The sequence below is a fragment of the Triticum dicoccoides genome, chromosome 2A (assembly GCF_002162155.2).
Source record: "Triticum dicoccoides isolate Atlit2015 ecotype Zavitan chromosome 2A, WEW_v2.0, whole genome shotgun sequence".
Lineage (NCBI taxonomy): Eukaryota > Viridiplantae > Streptophyta > Magnoliopsida > Poales > Poaceae > Triticum > Triticum dicoccoides.
This window is the reverse complement of record NC_041382.1, coordinates 542,846,722-542,858,326: the sequence shown is the minus strand read 5'-3', so window position 1 is coordinate 542,858,326 and position 11,605 is coordinate 542,846,722. Positions and strand designations below refer to the sequence as shown.

Sequence of the window (11,605 nt, the reverse complement as noted above, 5' to 3'; positions counted from 1 at the left end):
TGGATCCGGATGTAAATTTTACTTCTCGTGTTTTTTGTATCACCTTGACGATTGATGAATAGATTGCAAGTTTTCTCGCAAAAACAACAACACCACATTCCAAATAATCTACTGTTTCATAAGTTCTTCAAAACCATTTAAGTAACACAGACTCGAATTCAAGCGAAACAAGTGGATGTGTGCTTCAAATCAAATTCATATTAGATCTCGTTGGAGCGCTGTGCACAGTACAGATTTACAGAAAAGCCCCAAAGGGGCCAAACCCTCTTCTCCCTCCCACACGCACCACCATGCGGCCTACGCCGCCTCCCCCCATCGCCGTGATTCCATGACCGCCGCCGCGACGTCTCCTCCTCTCAAGCTACCCTCCGCCGCCGCCTTCTCCGATGCCTCCCCAGCTCCTCCTACACAGCCTCCTCCAGCTCCGGGTGCCCCCTCGCCACCCCCTCCTCCGCCTCCTCCACTCCTACAACCCCATTGACCGCCCGCCGCCGCAGGACCCGCCCCTGCACGACGCCGAGCTTTGGATCGCCAAGGCGCTCGCGACTGCCGCCTTACTCCTGCCACACTACCTCCCGGCATTCCGCCGCCTCGCGCCCTCCCAGGTCGCCGCCGCCGCCGCGCTCCGCCACGCGCCTTGCGCCTCCTCGACGCTCCACCTCTTCTCTGCGCTGCATTCCCCCCACTCGCAGCTCGCCATCCCCCCGTCCGCTCATTCCTACCGTTACGTCATCTCGTTGATGTGCCAGTCCGGCCGCCACACTGATGCCCTCCAACTGTTCGACCAAATGACGGACCAGTCTGGTTACTTTCCCAATGCTCGTTTTCTCTCGTTCCTGTCCGGTTCCTGCGCCACCGCAGGCCTTCTTGATGCCGCTGCAGCATTGCTCTCAAATGCATCCCAATTTGGTTGTTCCATTGAAGCGTATGCATATAACAAGCTCATGGGCTTGTTCATTGGCCGTGGCCGGGTGCAGGAGGCTGTGGCATTGTTTGAGGGGTGGATCCAGGGGAGAGTATATTCTCCGGACGCGTGGAGCTTCAATGTCATCATCAAGGGGGTTTGCAAGGTGGGGGATGTTCAAAAAGCGCTCGAGTTGGTCGAAAGGATGGATGAGTTTGGTTGCTCACCAGATACTGTCACACATAATATTCTTGTGAATGGGCTATGCAGGGCAAAGGAGGTGAGTAAGGGTCGTGAGGTGTTGAGGAGGCTTCAGAGAGATGGTGTTTGCAAGCCCAATGTAGTGACATACACCTCAGTAATCTCAGGTTACTGTAAGGCTGGCAGGATGGGGGATGCAATGGCAGTATACGATGACATGGTTGCGTGTGGGACATCACCCAATGTGGTCACATACAATGTGCTAATCAATGGATATGGCAAGGCTGGGAATATGGGGTATGCGGTGGCAGTGTATCAGCAAATGATACTTCGTCGCTGCCTTCCTGATGTTGTGACATTTAGCTCATTGATTGATGGATATTGTCGGTGCGGACAGCTTGATGATGCAATGAAGATTTGGACTGAGATGTCTCAGTATCATATTCAACCAAATGCACACACGTTCTGTATCATAATACACACATTTTGTAAGCAGAACAGATCAGGGGAAGCACTTCATTTTTTGAAAAAAATGAACATGAGAACAGACATTGCACCACAAGCGTTTATATATAACCCTGTGATTGATGTACTGTGCAAGGGTGGAAAGGTGGACGAAGCAAACATGATTCTAATGGAGATGGAAGAGAAAGGATGTCATCCCGACAAGTATACATATACTATTTTGATAATTGGGCACTGCATGAAGGGTAGGATAGCAAAAGCCATCACATTTTTCCATAAAATGGTAGAGACTGGGTGTACCCCTGACAGTATAGTAGTCAATTCTTTTATTAGCTGCCTTTTAAAGTCTGGGATGCCTGGTGAGGTGGATCATATAATGCGTATTGCAGCAGGGGGTGCTTCATCGAGTTGGAAAGATCCTTCTCCTGTAACCCAAAGCGTAGACATTTCAGTAGCTGTATAGCTGAATGATACAATGGAGAATGTAAGGAACAGCATCTTGACTGTTTTCGGTGCGAATTACGGGGCATCTGGCGCTTGTCCAAATAAGAAGAACAAGCTCTGGTTAGTCTTTGTTTTGAATCAAAGGCCTCTTGCATCAACTATACTAACTACTACATTTTGCACATCTGAACTATTTCCATACAAACTCGTACTCCCTCCGTCCGGAAAAGCTTGTCCCTCAAATGAATGTATCTAGCACCAAGTTAGTGCTAGATACATCCATTTGAGGAACAAGCTTGGGACAAGCTTTTTCAGACGGAGGGAGTATAACTTAATAATTATCATGTTAACTCTCCAAAATGTGTTTGATTTAATAGGTTGAGTGGCCTGTTTAATGTTTACTTCACATTTTAGTTCAGCATAGATATATAGCAGCGTTAATCAGTGGTGGTGATTGTGATTAATAGTCTGTTCGAGTCCGTAGAAACTGTGAGCAATATTTTACTGCACACGCTAATCTTATTCTATAGACATTAGAGACCTGACTTGCGAAATTCCTGATTTTTATATACATGTCTAGTCATGTGAACTGTACTGCACCTGTATTCGATTGAAACATGATTGAATATTGGAAGGCATTATACTGACTTTTTATTTTTACACTAGTGGTTTTGCAGAACACTCAGTCGAAAAGAACTCAAATGTAACCATTGACATCTTGGTTACACCAAGGGTATGGAACTATTGAGAGACTAATCCAAAATTTCGTGCTAGAAAGAAAAGGACAAGCAGCTTGGTGCTCCGTGTATGCGTTGAAGTGATTCGATGAATTCCATAAAGGGAAGCAAATGGTGGAGCTGTAATTTCAAGGGGCCTGCTGATCAGCTGCAGTAGTGCTACATCACTTGCTCAATGGACCCTTGACACGCTCCTCAACACCTCATGTATGATTTGTCGACTCCCTGGGTAGATGATAAGATCATCCAGTCACTTGAACCTGCCTGTCAAGAACCCGCTTCGTTTTGGAGGAGCTGTTACCTAAATGAGGGGGAATCAGCAGTTGAAGAACACGATGGAAGTAATTTACCCTCTAGCAGAGGTACTTAACTTGTATTGTGCCTTGTTGTTCATTGTTCACTCCAGTAGAGAAAATATTTTAGGAAAGGGTAGTTGATCATTTCAACTGTCATGCACATTGTGCGCAATTTTCCTACAACCATGCCTACAGAATAACAAGTCTGAGCATACAGTTTTGACAGTTACACCTTCTTTGTTTTTTGAGCAAGTTACCTCTTCTGCTGTGATGCTTGTTATGTTGTTTCTTAAACATATTTGTTACTTAGTACTAGCAACTTTCTAGTTTTTGCAACATAAGGTATGGCATGTTGAGGCGCGTAGCAGCCTGGCTTAGAAGTCTCATAAACTGAGTACCAGAAAAGCTGACGCGGGTTTAACTATTTTAATGAAAACATTGTGTTTATCTGCTAAAACTTTGCAAAACACCTTGTTTCGTAGGACGTCAGTGTTAAGATCATGATATCCTGCTAATTAAGCATAATATGCTCAATTGAGCCAAGTTCAATGGGTAGATACTTCGTTATTCAGTGACCTGTTATTTCAATACATAGAGTAGTCAATATAGATTCATAAAGCTGTCTCAGGAATGTTATGTGCGCCTGTGTCTTTGTGTGCTCCTTTTGCTTTGTTGTGTGTACCACTGTTTGTCAAAGACATAATTGAGCAGCACACATGTTAAGCTCATATAATAAACTGGCACTACTACATCATCAATTAATCACTTGCTAACTTCTGAAAACTGGCTAAATCTAATATACAGTGTAGCTGATAGCCTGATACAGTGGGATGTTGTCACTTGCCAGTGGACATACATTCGTTTGACCTCTACTTCAAGACTAAAGTAGGTGCTGTAAGTGAGCAAATTCACCCATTCATTTTATTAACATCTGGTGGATTCTCCATGGATGTTGTCAAGAACTGCCATCACCCCAATGATAAAAGCCTGGTCACATCCTGACTGCACTGTCACGTGGTAGAAGTCATTACTTTCTATCAGCTCTTTCTTCCCCATCTACAGTTCGAAGAATATATTTGTTAGATCTCTATCTTTTTTGTAATGCACATATGCTTGTGGCATGCACTGAAATTCTTATACATTTTACCAGACACACTTGCACAGACATGTAGAACAACAATCAAACAAAATCACTGGAAATAGTCAAACAACATTCCTTTACTAAGTAACCAACATCTCACTTTAGATAGCATATTTGTTCTTCCCTGATGTCATGGAATAATTCTTGTTAATTATAATCCATGACAGAATGATATGCATGTACTCAGTAATTTTGTGATAACACAGTCGAACTCTACAAATGAGTTCAGTCCTTGGATGGATCAAGCGTTGGTGTGTCGCACCCACACACGCATGTGTCTTTTATGTGGTAATCCGCGTGTCTGGCGGTCCATGAGGTAGAGGATGAACTGTGAATTTATCTAAGCAACCTTGGCTCTAGATCAAGCTTGTGTTTCAGTAGGATGTGCATCTAGTAACTTTGTGATATAAAGAAGAAGATACACATCTAGTAACTTTGTGATAACACAAATATATCTTACAAAATAAATATAACTTGCTGAAAAAGCACATGTAGAAACTTTTTCTTTCAGGGGATTATGAAGGTATGTGTGGCATGCCAGTATCTATCTGCAAAAGATATGTATGTTCTTGTGGCATGCATGTAAATTCTTATAAACTTTACTAGACACACTTGCATAGACATTTATAATAACAGTTGAACAGGTATGGGCCCAAGCCCATCTCAAGCTTTGTCACTTAGGGCCCAAGCCCATGTGAGCGTGCTGACCTAGAAGGGGGCATCCAGTCCTCCAGTTTCTGTGCAAGCCGCCACACACACACACACATAACTCGCGCGGGCAACCAGACAAGAGAGCTCGAGCTGTCTGAAGGTACTGCTCTCCCTCTCGATCTCAACAATAACAATCAAGCAAAACCACTGGAAATAAACACCATCCCTTTACCAACATGGCAACATCTCACTTTAGGATAGCCTTTGCTTATCCTGTCCCGTGTTGTCGTGGAGTAATTCTGTTAATTATGACTCATGGGGAATCTGTAGTTCACAACTAACTTGGCCATATGAAGCAAATATATGCACATGCTTTGTAATTTAGTGACATGACACAAAGGAACTCTACAAAAGAAATACAATTCACTGCAATTACATATGTAGAATGTATTGCTTGTAGAAGAATTATCAAGGTATGGATGGCATACCTGCGCCACTATTTTTCCAGTGCAATCAATTATTGTGCAGTTCCTATCTGCAAAAGATCCACAGATCTCGAAATCCCAATTATTGCAGTGCCTCTTTGGTTCAATGTGAATTCTAACCGGTGCACCTTTTGCTATGCATGATTTGGGATCAGTTAGGCTAAAGACCAACTTGTTTTTCCCTTGGTAATCCATTGAGTACCCATTCCATTTGTTCCGCGTGCTTAGAGCCTGTACAATTCCTCCCTGTAATGGAGCACACAGAGAGTTTCATTCTGGTGATATTCAAAGAAATATAGGGTATACGGACATGAGTGAGAGAGATCATTTGTGTTTGTCTTGGCTGTCAACAGTTAAGTTTTCACTATTCACCCCCCCCTCCCCCCAACCAAAATAAAGAGGTAGACTGGGCACGGTAGAATAACATAAATAAGTACATAGGAATCAGAATAAATTCATGGAGCAAATAGTTCCAGTCCTAATCGATTAGCTTTTAATTCAGGTGAAGCACTTCAAACAACTGGTAATAGAGAAAATAAGCCTATCTACGAGTTACTATTCAGCAACTTATGATGTATTACCTTTCTAGAAATGAATAGTATCTGTTCTCCATCACTGTCTTTCACCATGAGCTCCCCCTTAGATCCAAGTATACCACAACCATCCACAATGAAAACAACATTATGACTAAAGTCAGTAACAACAAAACCACCGCCATTCACTACCATGGGTCTTCTCCTGATCATCAGCGCTGCTGGAGTGCTTGAGCAATACATCTTACTGACTACAGGCATGCTGTTGTCCATTTCGCTTGATACTGCACACAGACCAAAGAGAGGTGGCCCTATTACTCTGCCCAAACTCCTGTTTCAGTGTCTACCTGGCTTCTAGCATCTTGTTTGGCCAGCAGGTGAGTACTTATATTGGGGGGCAGAGCACGGTTGTTTTAGAGAAGATGGTAAGCCAAGCTAAGAAGCAAGGAGAAGGATGCAGTAGGTGTGGTGGTTCAAGAGTTTCTTTACAATGGAATCACTGCAGGCTCTCTCCACATAAAGCGATTCCTGAAAGCCTGGTCTGGTTGAATAGACTTTCTCCAACTTTCCTGAAGCATCATCATTGGTGTTAGTTCTCAGAAGTTTCTTGCTCAAGCAATGTCCATATTTATGCGGTTTTCTTTGTGGGCGCTTCTCATGCATATACACTCTAATGCAGATTATCGAGTACACCACTTTTTGTTCCTTTTAGCTCGAACTATTATATATGTTGCCTGAACTTTGTAGAAATCTAAGGGGCCAGTGTACCATTTTTCAGTGGTCTTTCCTGTGAGTGTGAAACTGTGAATTGAGTAGGGACTATGTCTGCAAGGACCATGCAAGCGTATGGCCAAGTTAATACTCCCTCCGTAACTTAATATTAGACGTTTTTTGACACTGTCATAGTGTTAAAAAACATCTTATATTAAGTTGCAGAGGTAGTATTTGACTAGAAAGCATGATATTAGTTTACGCTTCTGGACGAGATTTGTCTTGTGTTACCATGTACATTGAAAAGTACTTGGCCTCTGGGTACATGCACCTGTATTCTACTAGAGTAGCAATCATAATCCCAAGTGATCAATAATTATGCTTTTATTTTTCTGTCCTGAGGTTTATCCATGGCTATTGTTAATCTGATTGCATCATTGTATGAGTAATGTATTTTGTTCAGCAATTAACAATCTGTCAGGAATTTTTGCAATCCCTGGATTGGTGAAAGCATTGCGTATATAATGAGAAGAAGCTAACATGTGGATTAGGATGCAAGCTGACATGTGTTGGGCGGTGAGCAGGAAGAAAAGTTTGGATGAAGGTCATGAATATAGACAACCAGGTCTTTCTGGTAAGGTAATGCATAATTGGCAGAAGTATGGTTGATCAAGATATAACCCGTACAAGGAAAACTGCCAAATTAAGCATGAGAGGGATGGCATAGCGAACAGTATACGGGAAGCTTCACATCTTGTTACTGTCAAATTTTTGATGCCCATCTTTCTGCTTATATTATTGTAAACTTTATAATGGTTCGTCCCTTTCTAGTATTGGTCCCTTGAGCACGACTGGTAGACGTGCAGTGAAATCATTTTTTTTCTCTGTTGCACTTGCAGTTTTATATCTTTGCATGTTCTCATTGTGTGCTCCATATGCTGAGATTTTTATTTATTTATTTGGCCGCTGTTTGCATTAGGCCCTTTTATTGTTGTTGACATGTTTTCCTTCGACCGAAGGTCCCTTTCATGCAATCACTCATGCTGTGACTGGAGCTGTAGAATCTCAGGATCCTTGACTTCTGAGGTGTGAATCTCAAGAAAAGGTACACTATATATCCTGTTCTTGATGCATATCTAACTTGAGGTGAAAAGGATTCACCATAATATATTGCTGGTTCACCGGTAATTTCTGGTGGCCTATTGAAGTTTTGAGCAACGGGTGAATATATTTGGTCTTCCTTCCTATATCAGTTCTTCAATGGCCAACCATTCTTAATAACAGGAACCATTAGTTGTTGGATCTTGTCCTCTGTACCTGGATCATTGGTGAAGCACAAGGCGAGGCCGTTCTGCTTGTTGGAACTTGAACATGTAGAAATCTTTGGTATGAAGTGCCTAACCTAAAGGTTCTCTTGCCTAACCCGGACCACTTGTGGCCAGGAAAGGTGAAGGGGGCGGTAGCACGTTGTCAACCATTTCTGGCAAGTGAAGGCGTGAAGCTGTAGGCAAGAGTTCCCAAGAGGAATGGTTGATGAACTCTACTCACCGAGCCTTTGGGGCTAAGCAACCACCTGCTAAACGAAACTTGAAGAGTCTTTTCGTCTTCATCCGCCTGGTGTCTCTGTGAGTGTGAGTCTGGATTGGTGACGAATGGAGTTTATGTGATCGGGCTCAGCTTAACGTGGAAACTAGACGAGAACTCTGGAAGCAGTTCACGAGCTTAATCTTTACGACAGTCGTTGAACAATATGCTAAGCCATAGGAGTTAGGTTAAGGAGAGACTCACATTCAGCTATTACGCAGAATTCTCTTTCCCCTCTCTCTTTTTTCTAGAAAAAAACTCTCGAGTCTAAACCGTCGTGACAAAATGGATTACATTTACACGTGACGGTTAGTGCTTTTCGAAAGCCGGCTCACCGAGAGACATGCATGCAATCTCTCATGGCCTTGTTTTTTGCCATCTTTTTTCGTGATTGCTTCAGCAAAATCACGGTTAAGGGTTATTCAGCATAGCTCTTTGCGTCGCGCGCCAGTGTCAATCTCCCGTGTGCTCCGTGTTTGACATGTGGTGGAAGGAGAGAGAATCGTGTAGGTTTTTCTCCTTTTTCTTTTTTGATGTGGATATGCTCCGCCACGTGAAGTATAGTTGTGCTTCACCATGAGGCACCTTATGCTTGTAGCGAAGCACATCTTGTGCCCCAATGAAGCATACATGCTTTACGACAAAGCACACCTATGTGCTTGTCCACGGAGCACGTCCGTGCTTCATTTTATTTTCTTTTCAGGATACACTCGTGCTTCATCCGTCGGAGCACACTTACACTTCATGATGAAGCACATATGTGCTCCATCTGAAGCGCATTTGTGCACTACCTATTTCCCCCCCTTTTGTGCACACCTGCGCTCCATCCTTCGGAGCACACCTACACTTCGCGTGAAGCACATCTGTGCTCTGTGATGAAGCACACACATGCTTCACCTTTTTTCTTCCGGTTGTACGTACCTCACCAAGGGGGAGCACACCTATGCTTCGTGGCGAAGGACTCCTACGGTTTCGCAAAAGCAAACCTATGCTCGAAAACAACAAAATCAAGCTAGCAAATGGGGGGTATGGGTTCCAAGATGTGAATCAACCTTGCTCATGATACCAAGATGTTGTAGGGTGAAACCCTAGAGGGGATCTTTTCACACTTGGAGGTGGGGAAATTGATGAACACACAAGAACACAAGGGGAGAAACTCAAACAAAACCCAAATCACACATCCACTAGAATAGCATACATGAGATCCACAAGCATACAAGAACAATTGAAGGAAAATAGCACTAGGGTAAAGTTCTTCCCACTCCAAAGGAGGCGAGGTCTTGGTGTTGATCTTCTCCAAGAGGAGGCCTTAATAATCTACTAGGGTTCTTCCCTAGAGGGGTCTTGATCTCCAAGAGGAGGGGAAAGATGAGCAAAGCTCTCTCAATGTCTATCCAATACTTTGCTAAGTCTAAACATAACCCTAGGTACAAAATATATAGGCTTGGGGGCGAGGTGGATGAAGTGGAGGCCCAAAACCAGATCTCAGCCGACCATCATGTAGGGCCCGTGCGCACGGTACACGCCCATGCACACAGGGTGCTACAGCCGTAGCTCCCGGTGTAGCCCGTGGACATGGGGTTTCGGGGGCCCGTGCACACGGGGTCGCCTGGGACTTCCCGCCCTGCTCCTGTGGGACTCCTCCTTCTTCCTTGGTGACTTGGGGTGCTTCTCCTTCTACTTGGTGGTGCTCCTCAGCTGCTTGGAAGTGTCCTTCTTGTACCTAATGATACATAGAGCATTTTGGTGAGGTAGTAACCAAGTTGCATTCAAGTCCGTATGCATGTCAAATAGGAAGGAGTTCACCTCGGTTACCATTGCGTGTGCTCGAGCTCTTGTCATCGGTCCACGTGGTGTTTGATGTGTTGGTGTAGAGTCCATGGGGATGATGGAAGGATGCTCCGCATCAGGTACCCTCTAACTAGCCTCCTCATGTGTGTGGTTGCCCCACTACTATGGATTTGGTGCGACCCATTTAAGGTGAATGCTATCCCCCCTCCCCCGTTTATTTATTTAATATTTTGGTTTTGCTTACTTTTCTTTCCTTTCTATTCTGAATTTCCTTTTTTCTTTACTCATCTTTGTTCCTTTTGCATCATGTATTTATAGGTATTTATTTGGTTGTTTCCATGTTCTATAAACCATCAATAAACTAATTAAACGTTTATAAATTATTTTAATTTTTTAGTACTAGTGAATCTGATTTAGGTGTAAACATGTTAACAATCTTTTCCTTAAACTTAGAGCAACTCTAGCGTATGGAGCATGCTTCATATTTTTCGCCTTAATTTCTAGCTTCCATAGTGTGTATGAAGCATGCTTCATAATATTTTTTTGGAGATTTGCGGAGATTGTGCGCAAACTCAAAGTCACGATAATGTTGTCTCCATATTAATTTTCTGTTTTATTCTATCTACTCTACTACTTGAATTTAGATTGAACAATTCAAAAATTCAATAAATACTAATACAAATCATTAATCCGAATACAAAAAGTAATCCAATTAAACAAAAAATTCAAGTAAAAAAGCTTTAAAGAAATATAAACGCACTATCTCCCAACTAGCTCCAATGAGGTCCCACATAGCTGATCATGGAGCCCGGTCTTCAATCTTTTGGTACGCCTCGAGAAATGCTTGAATGCGGTTTGTGTGCCTACGAAGCCTGACAGTTGTGCCAACATTTTCATAGACCATTGGGCTGGACATATCCTCTCTACCTCGATGATCATGTTTTGTAGGATCACACAACATGTCATGATCTTTGCCAAGGCATCCTTGTGCCCTTCATTCATTGCTTGAAAAATTGTTTATTTGCTTCTATGTCATAAAAAATTTGATGGAAAAACCATTCGAACATGCAAAAGCATCACCGAAACAAGTAGGCAGGGTATGTATAACCAGACAAAAAGTACTCGGCCCTCAGCCAATTATGGCCATTGATTCTGCTCAAGTGAAATGTCAAACAAACCATCTGGGACCCCGCATGCTTCCTCTTCATTTTGGTTGCTACTATTTGTTGGGGAACATAGTAATTTCAAAAAAAAAAATCCTACGCACACGCAAGATCATGGTGATGCATAGCAACGAGAGGGGGGAGTGTTGTCCACGTACCCTCATCAACCGAAAGAGGAAGCGTTACGACAACGTGGTTGATGTAGTCGTACGTCTTCATGATCGACCGATCCTAGTACCGAAAGTACGACACCTCCGTGATCCGCACACGTTCGGCTCGGTGACGTCCCACGAACTCTCGATCCAGCTGAGTGTCGAGGGAGACCTTCATCAGCACGACAGTGTGATGTCGGTGATGATGAAGCTACCGGCGCAGGGCTTCGCCTAAGCACTGCAACGATATGACCGAGGTGGATTATGGTGGAGGGGGGCACCGCACATGGCTAAGAGATCAATGATCAACTTGTGTGTCCTAGGGTGCCCCTGCCCCGTATATAAAG

The 11,605-nt window shown here is 43.4% G+C and overlaps 2 protein-coding genes across 2 annotated transcripts; one reads left to right on the top strand and one right to left on the bottom strand.

Annotated features, from left to right (window-relative positions):
• Positions 1–248: 248 nt before the first annotated feature.
• LOC119355269 (pentatricopeptide repeat-containing protein At2g06000-like) lies at positions 249–3,258 on the top strand. The gene is made up of 2 exons (XM_037622055.1): positions 249–2,134; positions 2,681–3,258. Exon 1 carries the CDS (start codon positions 387–389, stop codon positions 2,031–2,033), a length of 1,647 nt encoding a protein of 548 aa, XP_037477952.1. The 5' UTR covers positions 249–386; the 3' UTR covers positions 2,034–2,134; positions 2,681–3,258.
• A 462-nt stretch (positions 3,259–3,720) lies between these two features.
• LOC119355270 (protein LURP-one-related 6-like) lies at positions 3,721–7,610 on the bottom strand. The gene is made up of 3 exons (XM_037622057.1): positions 5,906–7,610; positions 5,328–5,570; positions 3,721–4,103 (listed from the first exon to the last, which is right to left on the bottom strand). Exons 1-3 carry the CDS (start codon positions 6,128–6,130, stop codon positions 3,972–3,974), a joined length of 600 nt encoding a protein of 199 aa, XP_037477954.1. The 5' UTR covers positions 6,131–7,610; the 3' UTR covers positions 3,721–3,971.
• Between the last annotated feature and the right edge of the window lie 3,995 nt (positions 7,611–11,605).

Excerpts from the sequence above, each read along its gene's own strand:
- LOC119355269 (XM_037622055.1), top strand. The coding sequence starts at position 387 with ATGCCTCCCCAGCTCCTCCTACACAGCCTCCTCCAGCTCCGGGTGCCC.
- LOC119355270 (XM_037622057.1), bottom strand. The coding sequence starts at position 6,130 with ATGGACAACAGCATGCCTGTAGTCAGTAAGATGTATTGCTCAAGCACT. Across the intron at positions 5,571-5,905 it reads TACTATTCATTTCTAGAAAG|GGAGGAATTGTACAGGCTCT; the intron begins GTAATACATCAT and ends GCTCCATTACAG. Across the intron at positions 4,104-5,327 it reads CTGGAAAAATAGTGGCGCAG|ATGGGGAAGAAAGAGCTGAT; the intron begins GTATGCCATCCA and ends TTCGAACTGTAG.